This window comes from Ixodes scapularis, unplaced genomic scaffold, assembly GCF_016920785.2.
Source record: "Ixodes scapularis isolate PalLabHiFi unplaced genomic scaffold, ASM1692078v2 PGA_scaffold9__187_contigs__length_104089568, whole genome shotgun sequence".
In the NCBI taxonomy this organism is placed as follows: Eukaryota; Metazoa; Arthropoda; class Arachnida; order Ixodida; family Ixodidae; genus Ixodes; species Ixodes scapularis.
In genome coordinates this window covers 76,835,197-76,847,910 of record NW_024609884.1, presented here as the reverse complement: position 1 = coordinate 76,847,910, position 12,714 = coordinate 76,835,197, and the positions used below count along the sequence as shown (strand labels likewise).

General features: G+C 45.5%; 1 protein-coding gene across 1 annotated transcript in view; it reads left to right on the top strand.

The window, feature by feature from the left end:
• Positions 1–12,714, top strand: part of LOC8024676 (WD repeat-containing protein 86) — a 283,179-nt gene that overhangs the window by 25,920 nt on the left and 244,545 nt on the right. Inside the window, exon 3 of the mRNA XM_042287445.1 lies at positions 631–777. Within this exon, the coding sequence (XP_042143379.1) occupies positions 631–777 (147 nt within the window). The remainder of the gene's footprint in view (positions 1–630; positions 778–12,714) is intronic.

Here is a 12,714-nt window from a genome sequence, read left to right as displayed (position 1 = left end):
GGCCTTCGTCATAATACAAGCCTACAAAGACTTTGAGCTTTTTATTCAAATTCTAGAAATCTTATCGTCCTGGGGACACAGTGAGGGAAGTGGGGCTAGCTTACCAGGGAGCCGCCAGCCACACTTCGACCCGCGAAGCGCCGCATGCGGCTCGCGAGCCGCAGTTTGGCCACCCCTGCCTTATGGTCACCTATGGGCAAGTTCTAAACTCAATTTTTTTAATCACACCTCGAGGATAGTTTTTTTTTTTTTTTTTTTTTTTCATTGAGCCCAAGTCTTTTTCTTCGTCGCAGTGCACTCTTAGCTAAGTCGGTGACCGTAGGTAATAACAAGGGATCAGGACCTCGCTATCTAATAATGCCAAGAAAGGCTGACTCACGTGGATTGTTTCCTCTTTTTATTTATATTTGCCACGACCAATCAGAACAAAGGAACGCTGTTTAAACGGTAGGTTTTTGTTAACATCCATGGACGCAATTTTTTCCAGATCCTAGCACATAACAGCTTCGCTGTAAAACATGCACAGTCAGAACAATTGAGATCCGTCGCCATTTTTTTTCGTCTTAGAAAGTTACCAATTGAAGGAAAAGTGCGAATGTAACACCATACATGCCATGGTGTCTCTTTTAGGGCCACACCAAGAGCGTCTTCCCCGTCATATTCGTTCCCGCTGACAACATGCTAGGTGCTACGAAGGAAACTGAAGACATCGTCATCACGGGCTCTCACGACTTCACTGCCCGGACATGGGGACTCTACTCCGGCGAGTGCCTCAAGGCGAGTAAATTTGCACATTGAAAACAGCCTCGAATAAAGATGAAAAAAAAAAACAAAAAAAAAATTCGAAACAAATAATTTATAGATGCTTTTAGGTAGCCGTGCTGGGGCGCCGCCATAACCGACCTTCCGTTTCGGTTTCCTGGTATTCCGTTCGCTACACTTTATCATTACCACAGCAGGGCAGGTTGTCGTTACTTTAGGTACTACGGTGTGCTCCACGAAGGCATAGATAGGCCTTCGTGGAGGTTCGTCAACGCTCGCTTCAGTGACTCAGCATCTCGGTAAAAATAGGGAAGGTCGGCAATGGTGACTCTATCCGGCGCGTGTTTAGCTGTCAGAGGCGAACGCTTGATTGAATCCAGGGTTTTATCTTTAAAGCTGTAAGCTTTCCTCACAGCTACGGCTACGGGCACTCGAGGGCGGGCACAAGCCCCAGACTGGACGTCCGGTGATGCACTGATTGTACCTGAGCCCCGATCGAGTGCTGACGCATTGCTCTTGTTCAAGTTATGATCCACATTCGGCAACGTGGCCCCATGACCATCTCAACATCATGAACCTCACAACTTTGTTAGCAAGCTTCTAAAAAAAAGAAACGCGAAGAAATAGTCGACTTCTATTTTTGTCTGAGTAGAATACTGTTTTAGTATACTGCTGTTATGTACGTTTTATGTAGACTGCGTACATCAGGTTTAAGCTGAATATTAACGTTACGACGAAAATAATCCCTGGAGAAGGGGAACAAGAGGGACAAAGGACAAACACAAATCTCCAAACACAGCTAGGTGACTGGTACGCGACCGAAAAAATCCGCCTGGTCCGGGTATCGAACCCGGGACCTCTCCATTACAGGTAGAGCGCTCAGCCAATTGAGCTAACCAGGGGTTAGACATCAGTAGAGCAAACGGGTCTTATCAGCCACCACGAGTCTAACACCAACAAGGGTGAAGCTTGCAATTTAAGGTTATGATTATAATGCAATTAAATGCAAAGGTGCAAGCGAGCTGGACAACAATGACGAAAATAATCCCTGGAGAAGGGAACAAGACGGACAAAGGACAAAGGGACAAGGGACAAAGGACAAAGGACAAAGGACAAAGGACAAAGGGACAAAGGGACAAGGGACAAAGATTTGTGTTTGTCCTTTGTCCCTCTCGTTCCCCTTCTCCAGGGATTATTTTCGTCATTGTTGTCCAGCTCGCTTGCACCTTTGCATTTAATTGCATTATAATCAAAACGTTACGACCCCTTTAAGAATAGGCTTTTATCTGCGTGATTAACGGATTAACGTATAAACCCTCAAATAATTAAAGAAGTAAAAGCAGTACACTCTAAGAAAAGCCCGTGCATAGAAAAAAACAGTATATAGGCAACGGCGTGACTTGCTTTATTGCCCACTCACATTTAAGCTGATAGTGCGGTGCGAGCTACGTCCTCGTCGGACGAATCAACTAGCTCCCCTTTATAACCTAACTACACTCTCTGGTTGACGTATGGCGGGACCAACGAACTCCTAGCTTCTTCCGCACTGTCAGCTTAGCTGGGAAAAGTGGAGTAAGTACTATATCGAAAGTCATGTGTTACTATTCCTACCAAGCTGCTTTAACAAATAAGCCGCAGTAATCTAGACAGTTGGGCGAGTTCGTATACATTTTTTTTTTTTGTTTTTGTTGATAATATGAGTTTAAACATAAACATAATTAGTTTAAACATAAAACATAGCTGCTTCAAAACTTCGTCCCGAGAACAAAAGCAATCATTCCGGCTATCTCGAAAAAATATATGTTTGATTCACCCGTAATTGTTTCTGTTTTTTTATTGCACCCAAATGTAGGTATAAATATTTTACACAAAAATAAGATTAAATAAATCGCACAACTACAAGACGTAATTCGCAAAAAAAATGCACATGTCCTTATTGAGTCTGTTTTATTTATAATTCGTTAGCTTTTAAATGCGACCCAGAGGCGAGATGAGTTCGTTCTGGTACGACTGAGAAACAAGTAAAGGAACGAGGTTTGTTTTAACTTAATCAAGGAATATGTCCTTCAGAGAAGTCAATACGAAATGCTGTCACATGTCGACGTAGTCTGCAGGAAAGCACAGCAAAACGCAGCTCCGTTTGTTTCTGGTTCTTCTTGTTTAATATGTTTATTATTTGTTTAAGCTCTTCCCTCGAGCAAACACAATGACACAGTTGAATTCAAAGATGAAGTAATTTACGCATCGCTAGTTCCGAGCAATCACTCAGAGCCACATTCTTGCCACTTGTGATGTGCGTACAGTTCTTTTTTAAATCGTCAGCGTGCAGTGCGAGTTCCGAGTTCGCTGTCTAGATTAGTGTTTCGAGATCTAGTGGATTCACCCGTGCCTCCTAATCTTAGCTTCATCAGTTTTCCTGAAATTTATTTCAGTTCCTCACATTCTCTGCTGGACAAACCTTTCGCTCCCCCCCCCCCCCCTTTTTTTTGTGTGTGAAAGACTAGAGCTGTGATTGTTTTATTTCCCTTGTCATTTCCCTCATATACATTAAAAAATGAACAGAAACGGCACAAGTTGCATTTGGGGCAGTGATGACGAATTGCACATCACTAGCCCTGGACGTCAATGCGGGTGGCAGCCGTCTACTTTGAATGGACCACCACCTGGAGCCGCTGCCTTCAACGAAGCGAGCGAGCGCACCATCAACCGCCAGGGCTTTACTATTCAGAACGTCCTTGAACAGCCTACCGAAGGTCACCTTGGCTCGCTTGCCTACTGGCCTGAACCGCCGGCGAACCTCCAAGACTCGAGCGGCGGATCAGAAGAGCACGTCGTCCTGAACACCATCAAACCGCCAAGGCTTTCCCAGCCGCACGGTGAAGCTTCCGGACAGCACCCCTTGCCCAGGCACTTCTTACAGCTGGTAGAAGTGTCTTGGCAAACCCCGAACCTTCAAGCAACGGTGCTTGCGATCTTGAGAAGACCGCGTCGTCCTCCCCCTTGTATATATCATCTCATAATCATCATCACTAGACGTGGCACCGCGGGCCTGCATGGTACGGGCTGTTGCCTTTCCGCGGTGCCACGGCTCTCCTGAGCCAATAATGATTACGATTACGATTGCAAGCCAAACAACGTACGCCACCAATCCCCCCCCCCCCCCCTTTCCGTAAAAAAAAATCCCACCTTTAAATTTTGCAATTTTGCGTTGTTCCGATAATCTTACCCATTTCGCAAACTAGGTAAACCCCGTGCTAAATGTCGCACTTGCCGAGCAGTCACTTCAGTCCCAACGTAAAAACCGTTTGGCACACTTAGTGGGGTTCTTGGCTGCTTCCACCGCAACGGCCGTACTTCCCGTTCAAGAGCTTCCCACCTCGTGCTAGAACCCTTCCATGGTCCCGTATACAACGTCATCCGCAGTCGTAGACATCTTGGTTCAAATAGAAGTGTGGAAGTGCCCCGCCGCCAGAGTAATCTTTGCAGTAGCCTCATTCACCGCCACACTCATGCCACGTTTCGCGACGCATTTGAGCGGGTGCCGGCCTCTTTAATGGGACTCACTGCCTCCGTCTAACGCAATGGCGATCCAGCGACCTTTCGATGCTCCGTACTGCCAACGCTGTCTCTCTTTTTTCGCGGGAACACTATGGCCGTTACGAGGCCCAAGAATCATCCGACAGATCTTTTTTGCCTCACAACCGCTAAAGAGTGCACTCTCTGACCAACGAATGTGGCGTCATGTGGCGCTTGGCTCGTCGTCCTAAATTCTAATGCCCCGGCGGCTTTCCTGAAGCGGACCAAAAAGACGGGAGCTCTGGAAGCCGTGTAACCGTCCTGATGTTTCCGGTGAGCATCGCCGGGGTTGCTTCACTCGGAACCCGCCGTTATTTTACGGCAATGAAACTCGTAATTCTGGTACTCGCGGTAGTTTTGATAACACGCACGTGGGGCTGAGGCAGTCGGACACACTGGAAGTTCGTAGCACCTATGGTCTGGCACAAGGTGAAGAGAGAGGTGTCGGAACAAGGCCAGAAATGGGGCCGAACTTCCACTCTGTCTTCCCGCATCTCCCGGCGAGACACTGTCGGGTTAGGGCTCGACGCGTAAGTGCCGTCGCGCGCCTCGCGGTCTTGAATATGTATGCTCGAATAACGACGGTTCCTCGAGCTCCTGGTATGCTACGCCATCTCACGGCGTTTTGCTGTAATGGGAGCGATCCTTCGACACACTTGCTCCCTGGCGAGGCGGCCGCCTTTCACACCTCTCTTCCTCCACCGTGCTCTAAACCCGACTTCTATGCACTCCGTTACAACTAAAAAAATTACCTGTAATTCGTTAAATTTATCAGCTATTTTGCAAGGGAATGTTTACATATTTTACAAAGTAGTTATAAAGTAATTTCTTATGGTTTAGGTAAGGGAATGATTGTAATTCGTTACATTTTCGTCTTTAATCACGGACAAAAAAAAACAGGAATCTCAAACATAAAAAAAAAATCGTTCCTTTTTTTTTTTAAGATGAGTTTTATTGCAAAAATATTCCAAAAGCCGGGAATCATAATGATAAAAAAAACTGCACCGACTTTACTCAACAAGAGTAACAATTTAATCAAACGTTTCGTCTCCCATCCGGGAAACATCGTCAGTGAAACCTACAAGCAGGAATGAGGGAAAAAACTTCAACAGTCCTATTTAAGCAAGTCCGCGTACACATCGGGGAGGGGGCCGCGGTTCGAGTTGCAAGCTGATGAGTCACTTCGGATGAACCATGATTCCACGAACCTGCGTGGACCCCACCTTTGTTCGCGCGCCAGAGTGGACGCATTCTCAAAGTCGAAACAGTGACCCGTAGTCCAACAATGGTCTACGAGTTCCGTCTTCGCTCTTGTCGCATGCGTGGCCTTCGCGGGATGAGGACGATTCGTCACATGCGCATTCGTCACAGGACGATTGGTCACAGGATGATTCGTCACATAGGAACATTCGTCACAGGATGACTCGTCATGCGGGCAACTGGTCACATTGATCGAGCAGGGGACGATAGTAAATTGTAAATTTCAACATCTGCCCACATACCCTGATGAGGAGTTTCACGATTTTCCACTGTCACGTAAACCAATGGTTATATAAACTAATATTACAATACTCATCCGCTTTTCCTCTCATTATATTACGGGTCTTCAGCAGGTTGATCTCAGTTGCAGGCTTGAACGAGCAATAATCCGACTGGCAGCCAAATTAGTTTTTAGTTTTGCCTTGCATACACCTATTCGACAAAACCAACAAGTATCGGAATTCCTTCTGCCGAATATGTACGAGTACCCCTCGTGCAGCATCATGGCTCTACCTCTCTCTGTTGCGATCACCTCCATCCTTTTGAATGTAGTCTGAGTTCAAAAATAATCACTCTTATATGGCCTCCGCATTCACCGTTCAGGACGGACCCAGACAGCTAAAACGTCTGTCACAAATTCTTTGACCTCGAGAAGCGAAAGACATGCTAAGATAAGAAGTGACCGACTTTGTGAGGCCCAACCAACATTCAATGTTCGGGACCGAATCAGAAGCTAAAACGTTCGTTACAAATTCTTCGCCTTTGTCCGCCCGAATCAAATTGAACAATACATTTTTGGGGGGACGAACTATTGTAAGACCGGTTGGCCGCGTGACGAGTCATCCTATGACGAATGTTCCTGTGCGACGAATCGTCCTGTGACCAATCGTCCTGTGACGAGTGTGCATGTGACGAGTGGACCGTATCCCGCCTTCGCCACGTCCCTTTTGTGTTCGTTTAAGCGAGTGCAGCGCTTCCGGCCTGTCTCCCCAATGTAGGATGCGTCACAGTTTAGACACTCCACTTTATACACAACACCGCACTGGGACTCAGGGGGGGTGTCATCTTTAGGTTTAGAAATGAGGTCGCGTAGTTTACGATGGGGTTTGAAAGCAGTGCGGATATTCAAAGGGGCGAGGGCCCTGCGAATAGACTCAGAAACACCTCTCAAATAGGGTATTGTTACTTGCCCTGTCCTAAGTCGTCCATTATCCTGACTTTTTCTTTGCCCCATCTGTTTGCGCGTGTTATCAATAAAACGTTTCGGATAATTCCGCTTCATCAACAGGTCAACAATAACAGCATCCTCAGAAGCGCGCAATTGAGGATTAGAAGAAATGCGTTCGGACCGATGTAGTAAGGTTTTTACGACGGCCCTTTTATGTTCGACAGAATGGTGCGAGTTAAAGTTTAAGAGGTTGCCTGTATCGCAAGCTTTGCGGTACACTGTTGTATCTAAGCGACCGTTACTATTTCGGAACACATTAACATCCAGAAAAGGCAGCGCACCGTTCTGTTCAACCTCATGTGTGAATTGGATTGATGATTGAACGTTGTTTAAAGCTAAATGAAAGTCAGCGACATGGTCCTTGTTTAAAATTACAAAAGTGTCATCCACATAACGTTTGTAAAACCCTATCGGGAGCATACTCTGTTCAAAGACAGTTTCCTCCACATATTCCATAACCAGATTTGCCATTGTAACAGAAATTGGGCTACCCATTGGACATCCTTCAATTTGGTGATAAATTTGTCCGCGAAACGTAAAATGCGATTGTTTAAGACAAAAACGCAGCAAAATTACAATATCATCCACCGTTAACGATGTGCGTGATGGGAGGCTGTCATCCCTACGTAGGCGTGTTTCGGCTATCTCAACCGCCCGAGAGGTGGGGACATTCGTGAACAAGGACACAACATCAAATGAAACCATTATGTCATCTTCGTCTAGGACGTGATCCCGAACCAGGCCCACGAATTTTTGGGAATTCCGTACTGTTAAACCATTTTTACCTGTGACCGGAGTGATGAGTTCGACCAGATATTTTGACAGATTGTACGTCGGAGACCCAATAAATGAAACAATAGGACGCAACGGGCACTCGGGCTTGTGAATTTTGGGGAGACCGTAGAATTTAGGTGTAGACCCGTCAGAAGAAAAAAGACGACGGTACATGGCATCGTCTAGGCGTTTCTTCTTTTTTAGATCGCGGAGGTGATCAACAAGGGATCTCTCAGATTTAGGAGTGGGGTCCCGGGGTAACGTCACAAAATGCGCTGTGTCGTCAAGAATTACCTGCATTTTTTCATAGTAACTTTCTTTATCGAGGATAACAGTGCCTTTCCCCTTGTCAGCTGTAAGAATAATAATTGATTGATCCGATTTAAGATCCCGTAGTGCCGACTGCACCACCTTGCTCAGATTCGATGGCGTTACTTTAGCATTATTAAGCATAGTCGATATGCGGCTGCGGGCCAGATTGATCCCGGTCGTATCCTGTAGGTGATGAAGTGCCTCCTCAATTTCAATTATAAAGTCTCTTTTGGGAACTACACGTGGGGCTAGAGCGAAATCAAGTCCTTTCGAAAGAAGACTTACATGACCAGCGGAGAGCTCTTTCGATGACAATAAGTTGTAGACCGCTGATGCCGGTGGTGTGGGGACCTTTGGAATTAGTTGGGACAGTTTCTTCTCATGGGTATCCGTGCACTTGACCCTTTCCATTTCTTCTGCTTGCTTCCGTGCACCGAACACGTGGTGCATGTCGTCAGGTTGGAGAGTCCGTCGTAGAAACTTCTCAGCTGTAACAAGCCGGTGCCGACAGTCGATGAGTTTCTGCTTGTTGTCCAGCATCCGTGCCTTGAGGCAGTCACGGCTGAAGTTCTGGGCCAGTTTCCTTCCGTAGGGTGTGTCGACCCAGGGGCGACATCGTAGACCATGTGGAATCACGTTGTGGTTCAGGCACTCACGGTTGAAGCGTTGATGGCATTCCAGGCGGACGATCTTTGTGGACTGGTTGAAGTATTCTCTCAAGTTGCCCAAGGCAGCAGAGCCGTACAAGGTGCGAATGAATGCAAAAATATTCCAAAAGCCGGGAATCATAATGATCAAAAAAACTGCTCCGACTTTACTCAACAAGATTAACAATTTAATCAAACGTTTCGTCTCCCATCCGGGAAACATCGTCAGTGAAACCTACAAGCAGGAATGAGGGAAAAAACTTCAACAGTCCTATTTAAGCAAGTCCGCGTACACATCGGGATCGGGATCGCGTCCTAGACGAAGACGACATAATGGTTTCATTTGATGTTGTGTCCTTGTTCACGAATGTCCCCACCCCTCGGGCGGTTGAGATAGCCGAAACACGCCTACGTAGGGATGACAGCCTCCCATCACGCACATCGTTAAAGGTGGATGATATTGTAATTTTGCTGCGTTTTTGTCTTAAACAATCGCATTTTACGTTTCGCGGACAAATTTATCACCAAATTGAAGGATGTCCAATGGGTAGCCCAATTTCTGTTACAATGGCAAATCTGGTTATGGAATATGTGGAGGAAACTGTCTTTGAACAGAGTATGCTCCCGATAGGGTTTTACAAACGTTATGTGGATGACACTTTTGTAATTTTAAACAAGGACCATGTCGCTGACTTTCATTTAGCTTTAAACAACGTTCAATCATCAATCCAATTTACACATGAGGTTGAACAGAACGGTGCGCTGCCTTTTCTGGATGTTAATGTGTTCCGAAATAGTAACGGTCGCTTAGATACAACAGTGTACCGCAAAGCTTGCGATACAGGCAACCTCTTAAACTTTAACTCGCACCATTCTGTCGAACTTAAATTTGCCGTCGTAAAAACCTTACTACATCGGTCCGAACGCATTTCTTCTAATCCTCAATTGCGCGCTTCTGAGGATGCTGTTATTGTTGACCTGTTGATGAAGCGGAATTATCCGAAACGTTTTATTGATAACACGCGCAAACAGATGGGGCAAAGAAGAAGTCAGGATAATGGACGACTTAGGACAGGGCAAGTAACAATACCCTATTTGAGAGGTGTTTCGGAGTCTATTCGCAGGGCCCTCGCCCCTTTGAATATCCGCACTGCTTTCAAACCCCATCGTAAACTACGCGACCTCATTTCTAAACCTAAAGATGACACCCCCCCTGAGTCCCAGTGCGGTGTTGTGTATAAAGTGGAGTGTCTAAACTGTGACGCATCCTACATTGGGGAGACAGGCCGGAAGCGCTGCACTCGCTTAAACGAACACAAAAGGGACGTGGCGAAGGCCACGCATGCGACAAGAGCGAAGACGGAACTCGTAGACCATTGTTGGACTACGGGTCACTGTTTCGACTTTGAGAATGCGTCCACTCTGGCGCGCGAACAAAGGTGGGGTCCACGCCAGGGTTGCCAGGTTGGGCTATTAATAGCCAAATTGGGCTACTTGGTCATGCATTTGGCGTCAAAATTTGGCGGTTGGCTATGTGGCTATTTTGGGCTATTTTAAATCCTAACGCGGGCTTGTTTTTTTTGTGTTTGTTTTTTGTTTTGTTTTTTTTGCTTGGTTTATATACAAAAAACACTTCAGCGCGGGCACAAAGCGACAGTCCAGCCATTCGGGATTCCCGCTATTAGGGATTTTCTGCGTGAAGACTCGTGGGCGTGAGCTATTGTGACCTAGATTCAGCTCCGACGACATCGCTTTTGTATCAATTGTGGCTTATTTTGTGCTCTCAAGTTCTTTCTGTTACCTCCTGGCGTCTCTTATTTCCTCGAGCTTCCCACCATCCTCCACAGGAGGCACCTCATTCGAGGAAATATTATACTAAAGGCAACTCAAAACATGATGTCGCCTGATAACGCGTGCTGTATCGGATATAACAAAGGAGGCTTTTCCGCGAAACGTGGAAGTTTTTTAAAGCACAATGAACCATAACAAGGGACAACAGATTTTGGACAATGTATAGTCCGAACAAGGCCAAGATCGATGCGCAGGAGCAGCCCTGTTTCCGTTGGTATCGGAGCTTGCCATCGCGCTCCCGACACCGCCCATGCCGAATGCCACCGTGGAGAGAGTATTCAGTCACGTATCCCTCACGAAGTCAGGCCTAGGGAAGAACATGCGCGTTCCAACTTTTCAAAACGTCCTATATGTAAAGTTTGCTTTCCTTGGAAAGAACGAGTGCTGAGGACATCAACTTTCCTAAAGAAGTTTTTGCCCGTTTTAAGACGGGAATCATGTATGAGGCGAGTAAGCCGGGCACGAGCGAGTGATTCATGACTATGTGACGGTAAAAACGCGTGTGGAAAGTTTTTTTGAACGGTTGTGCTTTAAATATAGCGTTCAATACATTTCAAGATGTCGTAGATCTTGCAAGCTGCTCCTAAACCCCAGATATACAGACGCAGTGCCTTCGAATTGAGCTCGCACAATTCAGCGCACGATATTTTGGGTTCTGCAGAATATGGCTACTTATGGGCTACATAAATCTCTTGCATTTGGCTACTTTTGGGCTACACCGTCTGGCATTTGGCGGTATGAGCTAGAAACTACCTGGCAACCCTGGTCCACGCAGGTTCGTGGAATCATGGTTCATCCGAAGTGACTCATCACCTTGCAATTCCAACCGCGGCCCCCTCCCCGATGTGTACGCGGACTTGCTTAAATAGGACTGTTGAAGTTTTTTCCCTCATTCCTGCTTGTAGGTTTCACTGACGATGTTTCCCGGATGGGAGACGAAACGTTTGATTAAATTGTTAATCTTGTTGAGTAAAGTCGGAGCAGTTTTTTTGATCACGAGTTTTATTGGAATCACATTGTCACCTGCACTTACAAAACGCGGGGCCTGGCTGTCTTCAGATGGTTATATTATTTACGATATCGAAATAGAATTTTCACAGTTTACGGTGCTTAATCTTCTCTTTAAAAATCTGGTCTCAGATTTGATATACGGTAGCTTGTTGTTTAGATCCTCGATGCAAAGTATGTACATGCAGAAACAACATGTTCTTGTGCACTCGTGGGGCATTGCAACACACTTAAAAAAGCCTAGTAAAATAAACTAATTCGCTTCTTTTATACCACTGAGTGCAATGAACAACAGAAATTAAGTGTGCGACGCTTCTTTCATTCTAAAACAATTAAAAATAGCGAAAATGTGATTTCGATGGGCTAACAAATGCTTCATAAATACTTCATAAGTAAAAAGATATCGCATTCCTATCAAACCCAGATAGCTGCATTCTACACATTCTAAGGTATATGCATACCAAATTTGGTTGTGGTAGGACAGTATTAGGAACAGAAGTTCTTGTGCACAAACTGTGGAGAAGCCCCAAAAGTACATAAAAAAACGGGTTCGAATGTTACCATAGATTTGTAGCTACACTCTTTGGCGGTGCGGAAAATATCATGTTAATAAATTTCCGTGAGAAATTGAAGATACAGAAGAGTGAAATGGAGAGGAGACGGCTAGGCCTACTTGTCAACGTAAATGTGATGGCGAATGACATCACAACCTGAGGAACCACGCAGAGAAAAATGGGTCAAATTCGTGCCGTTTTGGGTTGCCTGGAGATCTCCAAATGCCTTTTTGACAAATTCCCCGACCATAACCCGCACTAATTATTTTCATACGTCAAATAAAAAAATTCGAATATAATGCAACACCATAAAACCTAAAATCATATTGTTTGCAAAATATTGTTTATATACGTCCTCGACTATTATATATATATATATTTTTTGGTTGTTCTGAAATTGCAACTTGCTCACCCACAACGAAGGGGGAAGCACAGCAATGTAAAGGGCCAGACTCTCCATGCAAACAATATTAGATAAACTTCCAAAATCAAAATGTTTACTTCTAAAAAAAAAAAAAACATTTGAAGTGAACGCGAGTTGGTATAGCGGATCTGTGCGCGTCTGTTCTTTTTGTCCGTTCACTCTTTCTTTGCTTTCAAAGACGCAAGGAGGAGAACACTTAACGATCGCGAGCCTTCCAGAAGCTCGAGACAATTATAGCTCTTCAGTTATAGTGACTGCGACAGTCAGTATACACCATTCCAATGTTCACAAGTCCTCAGCCCTGCACGCGCATGTTGG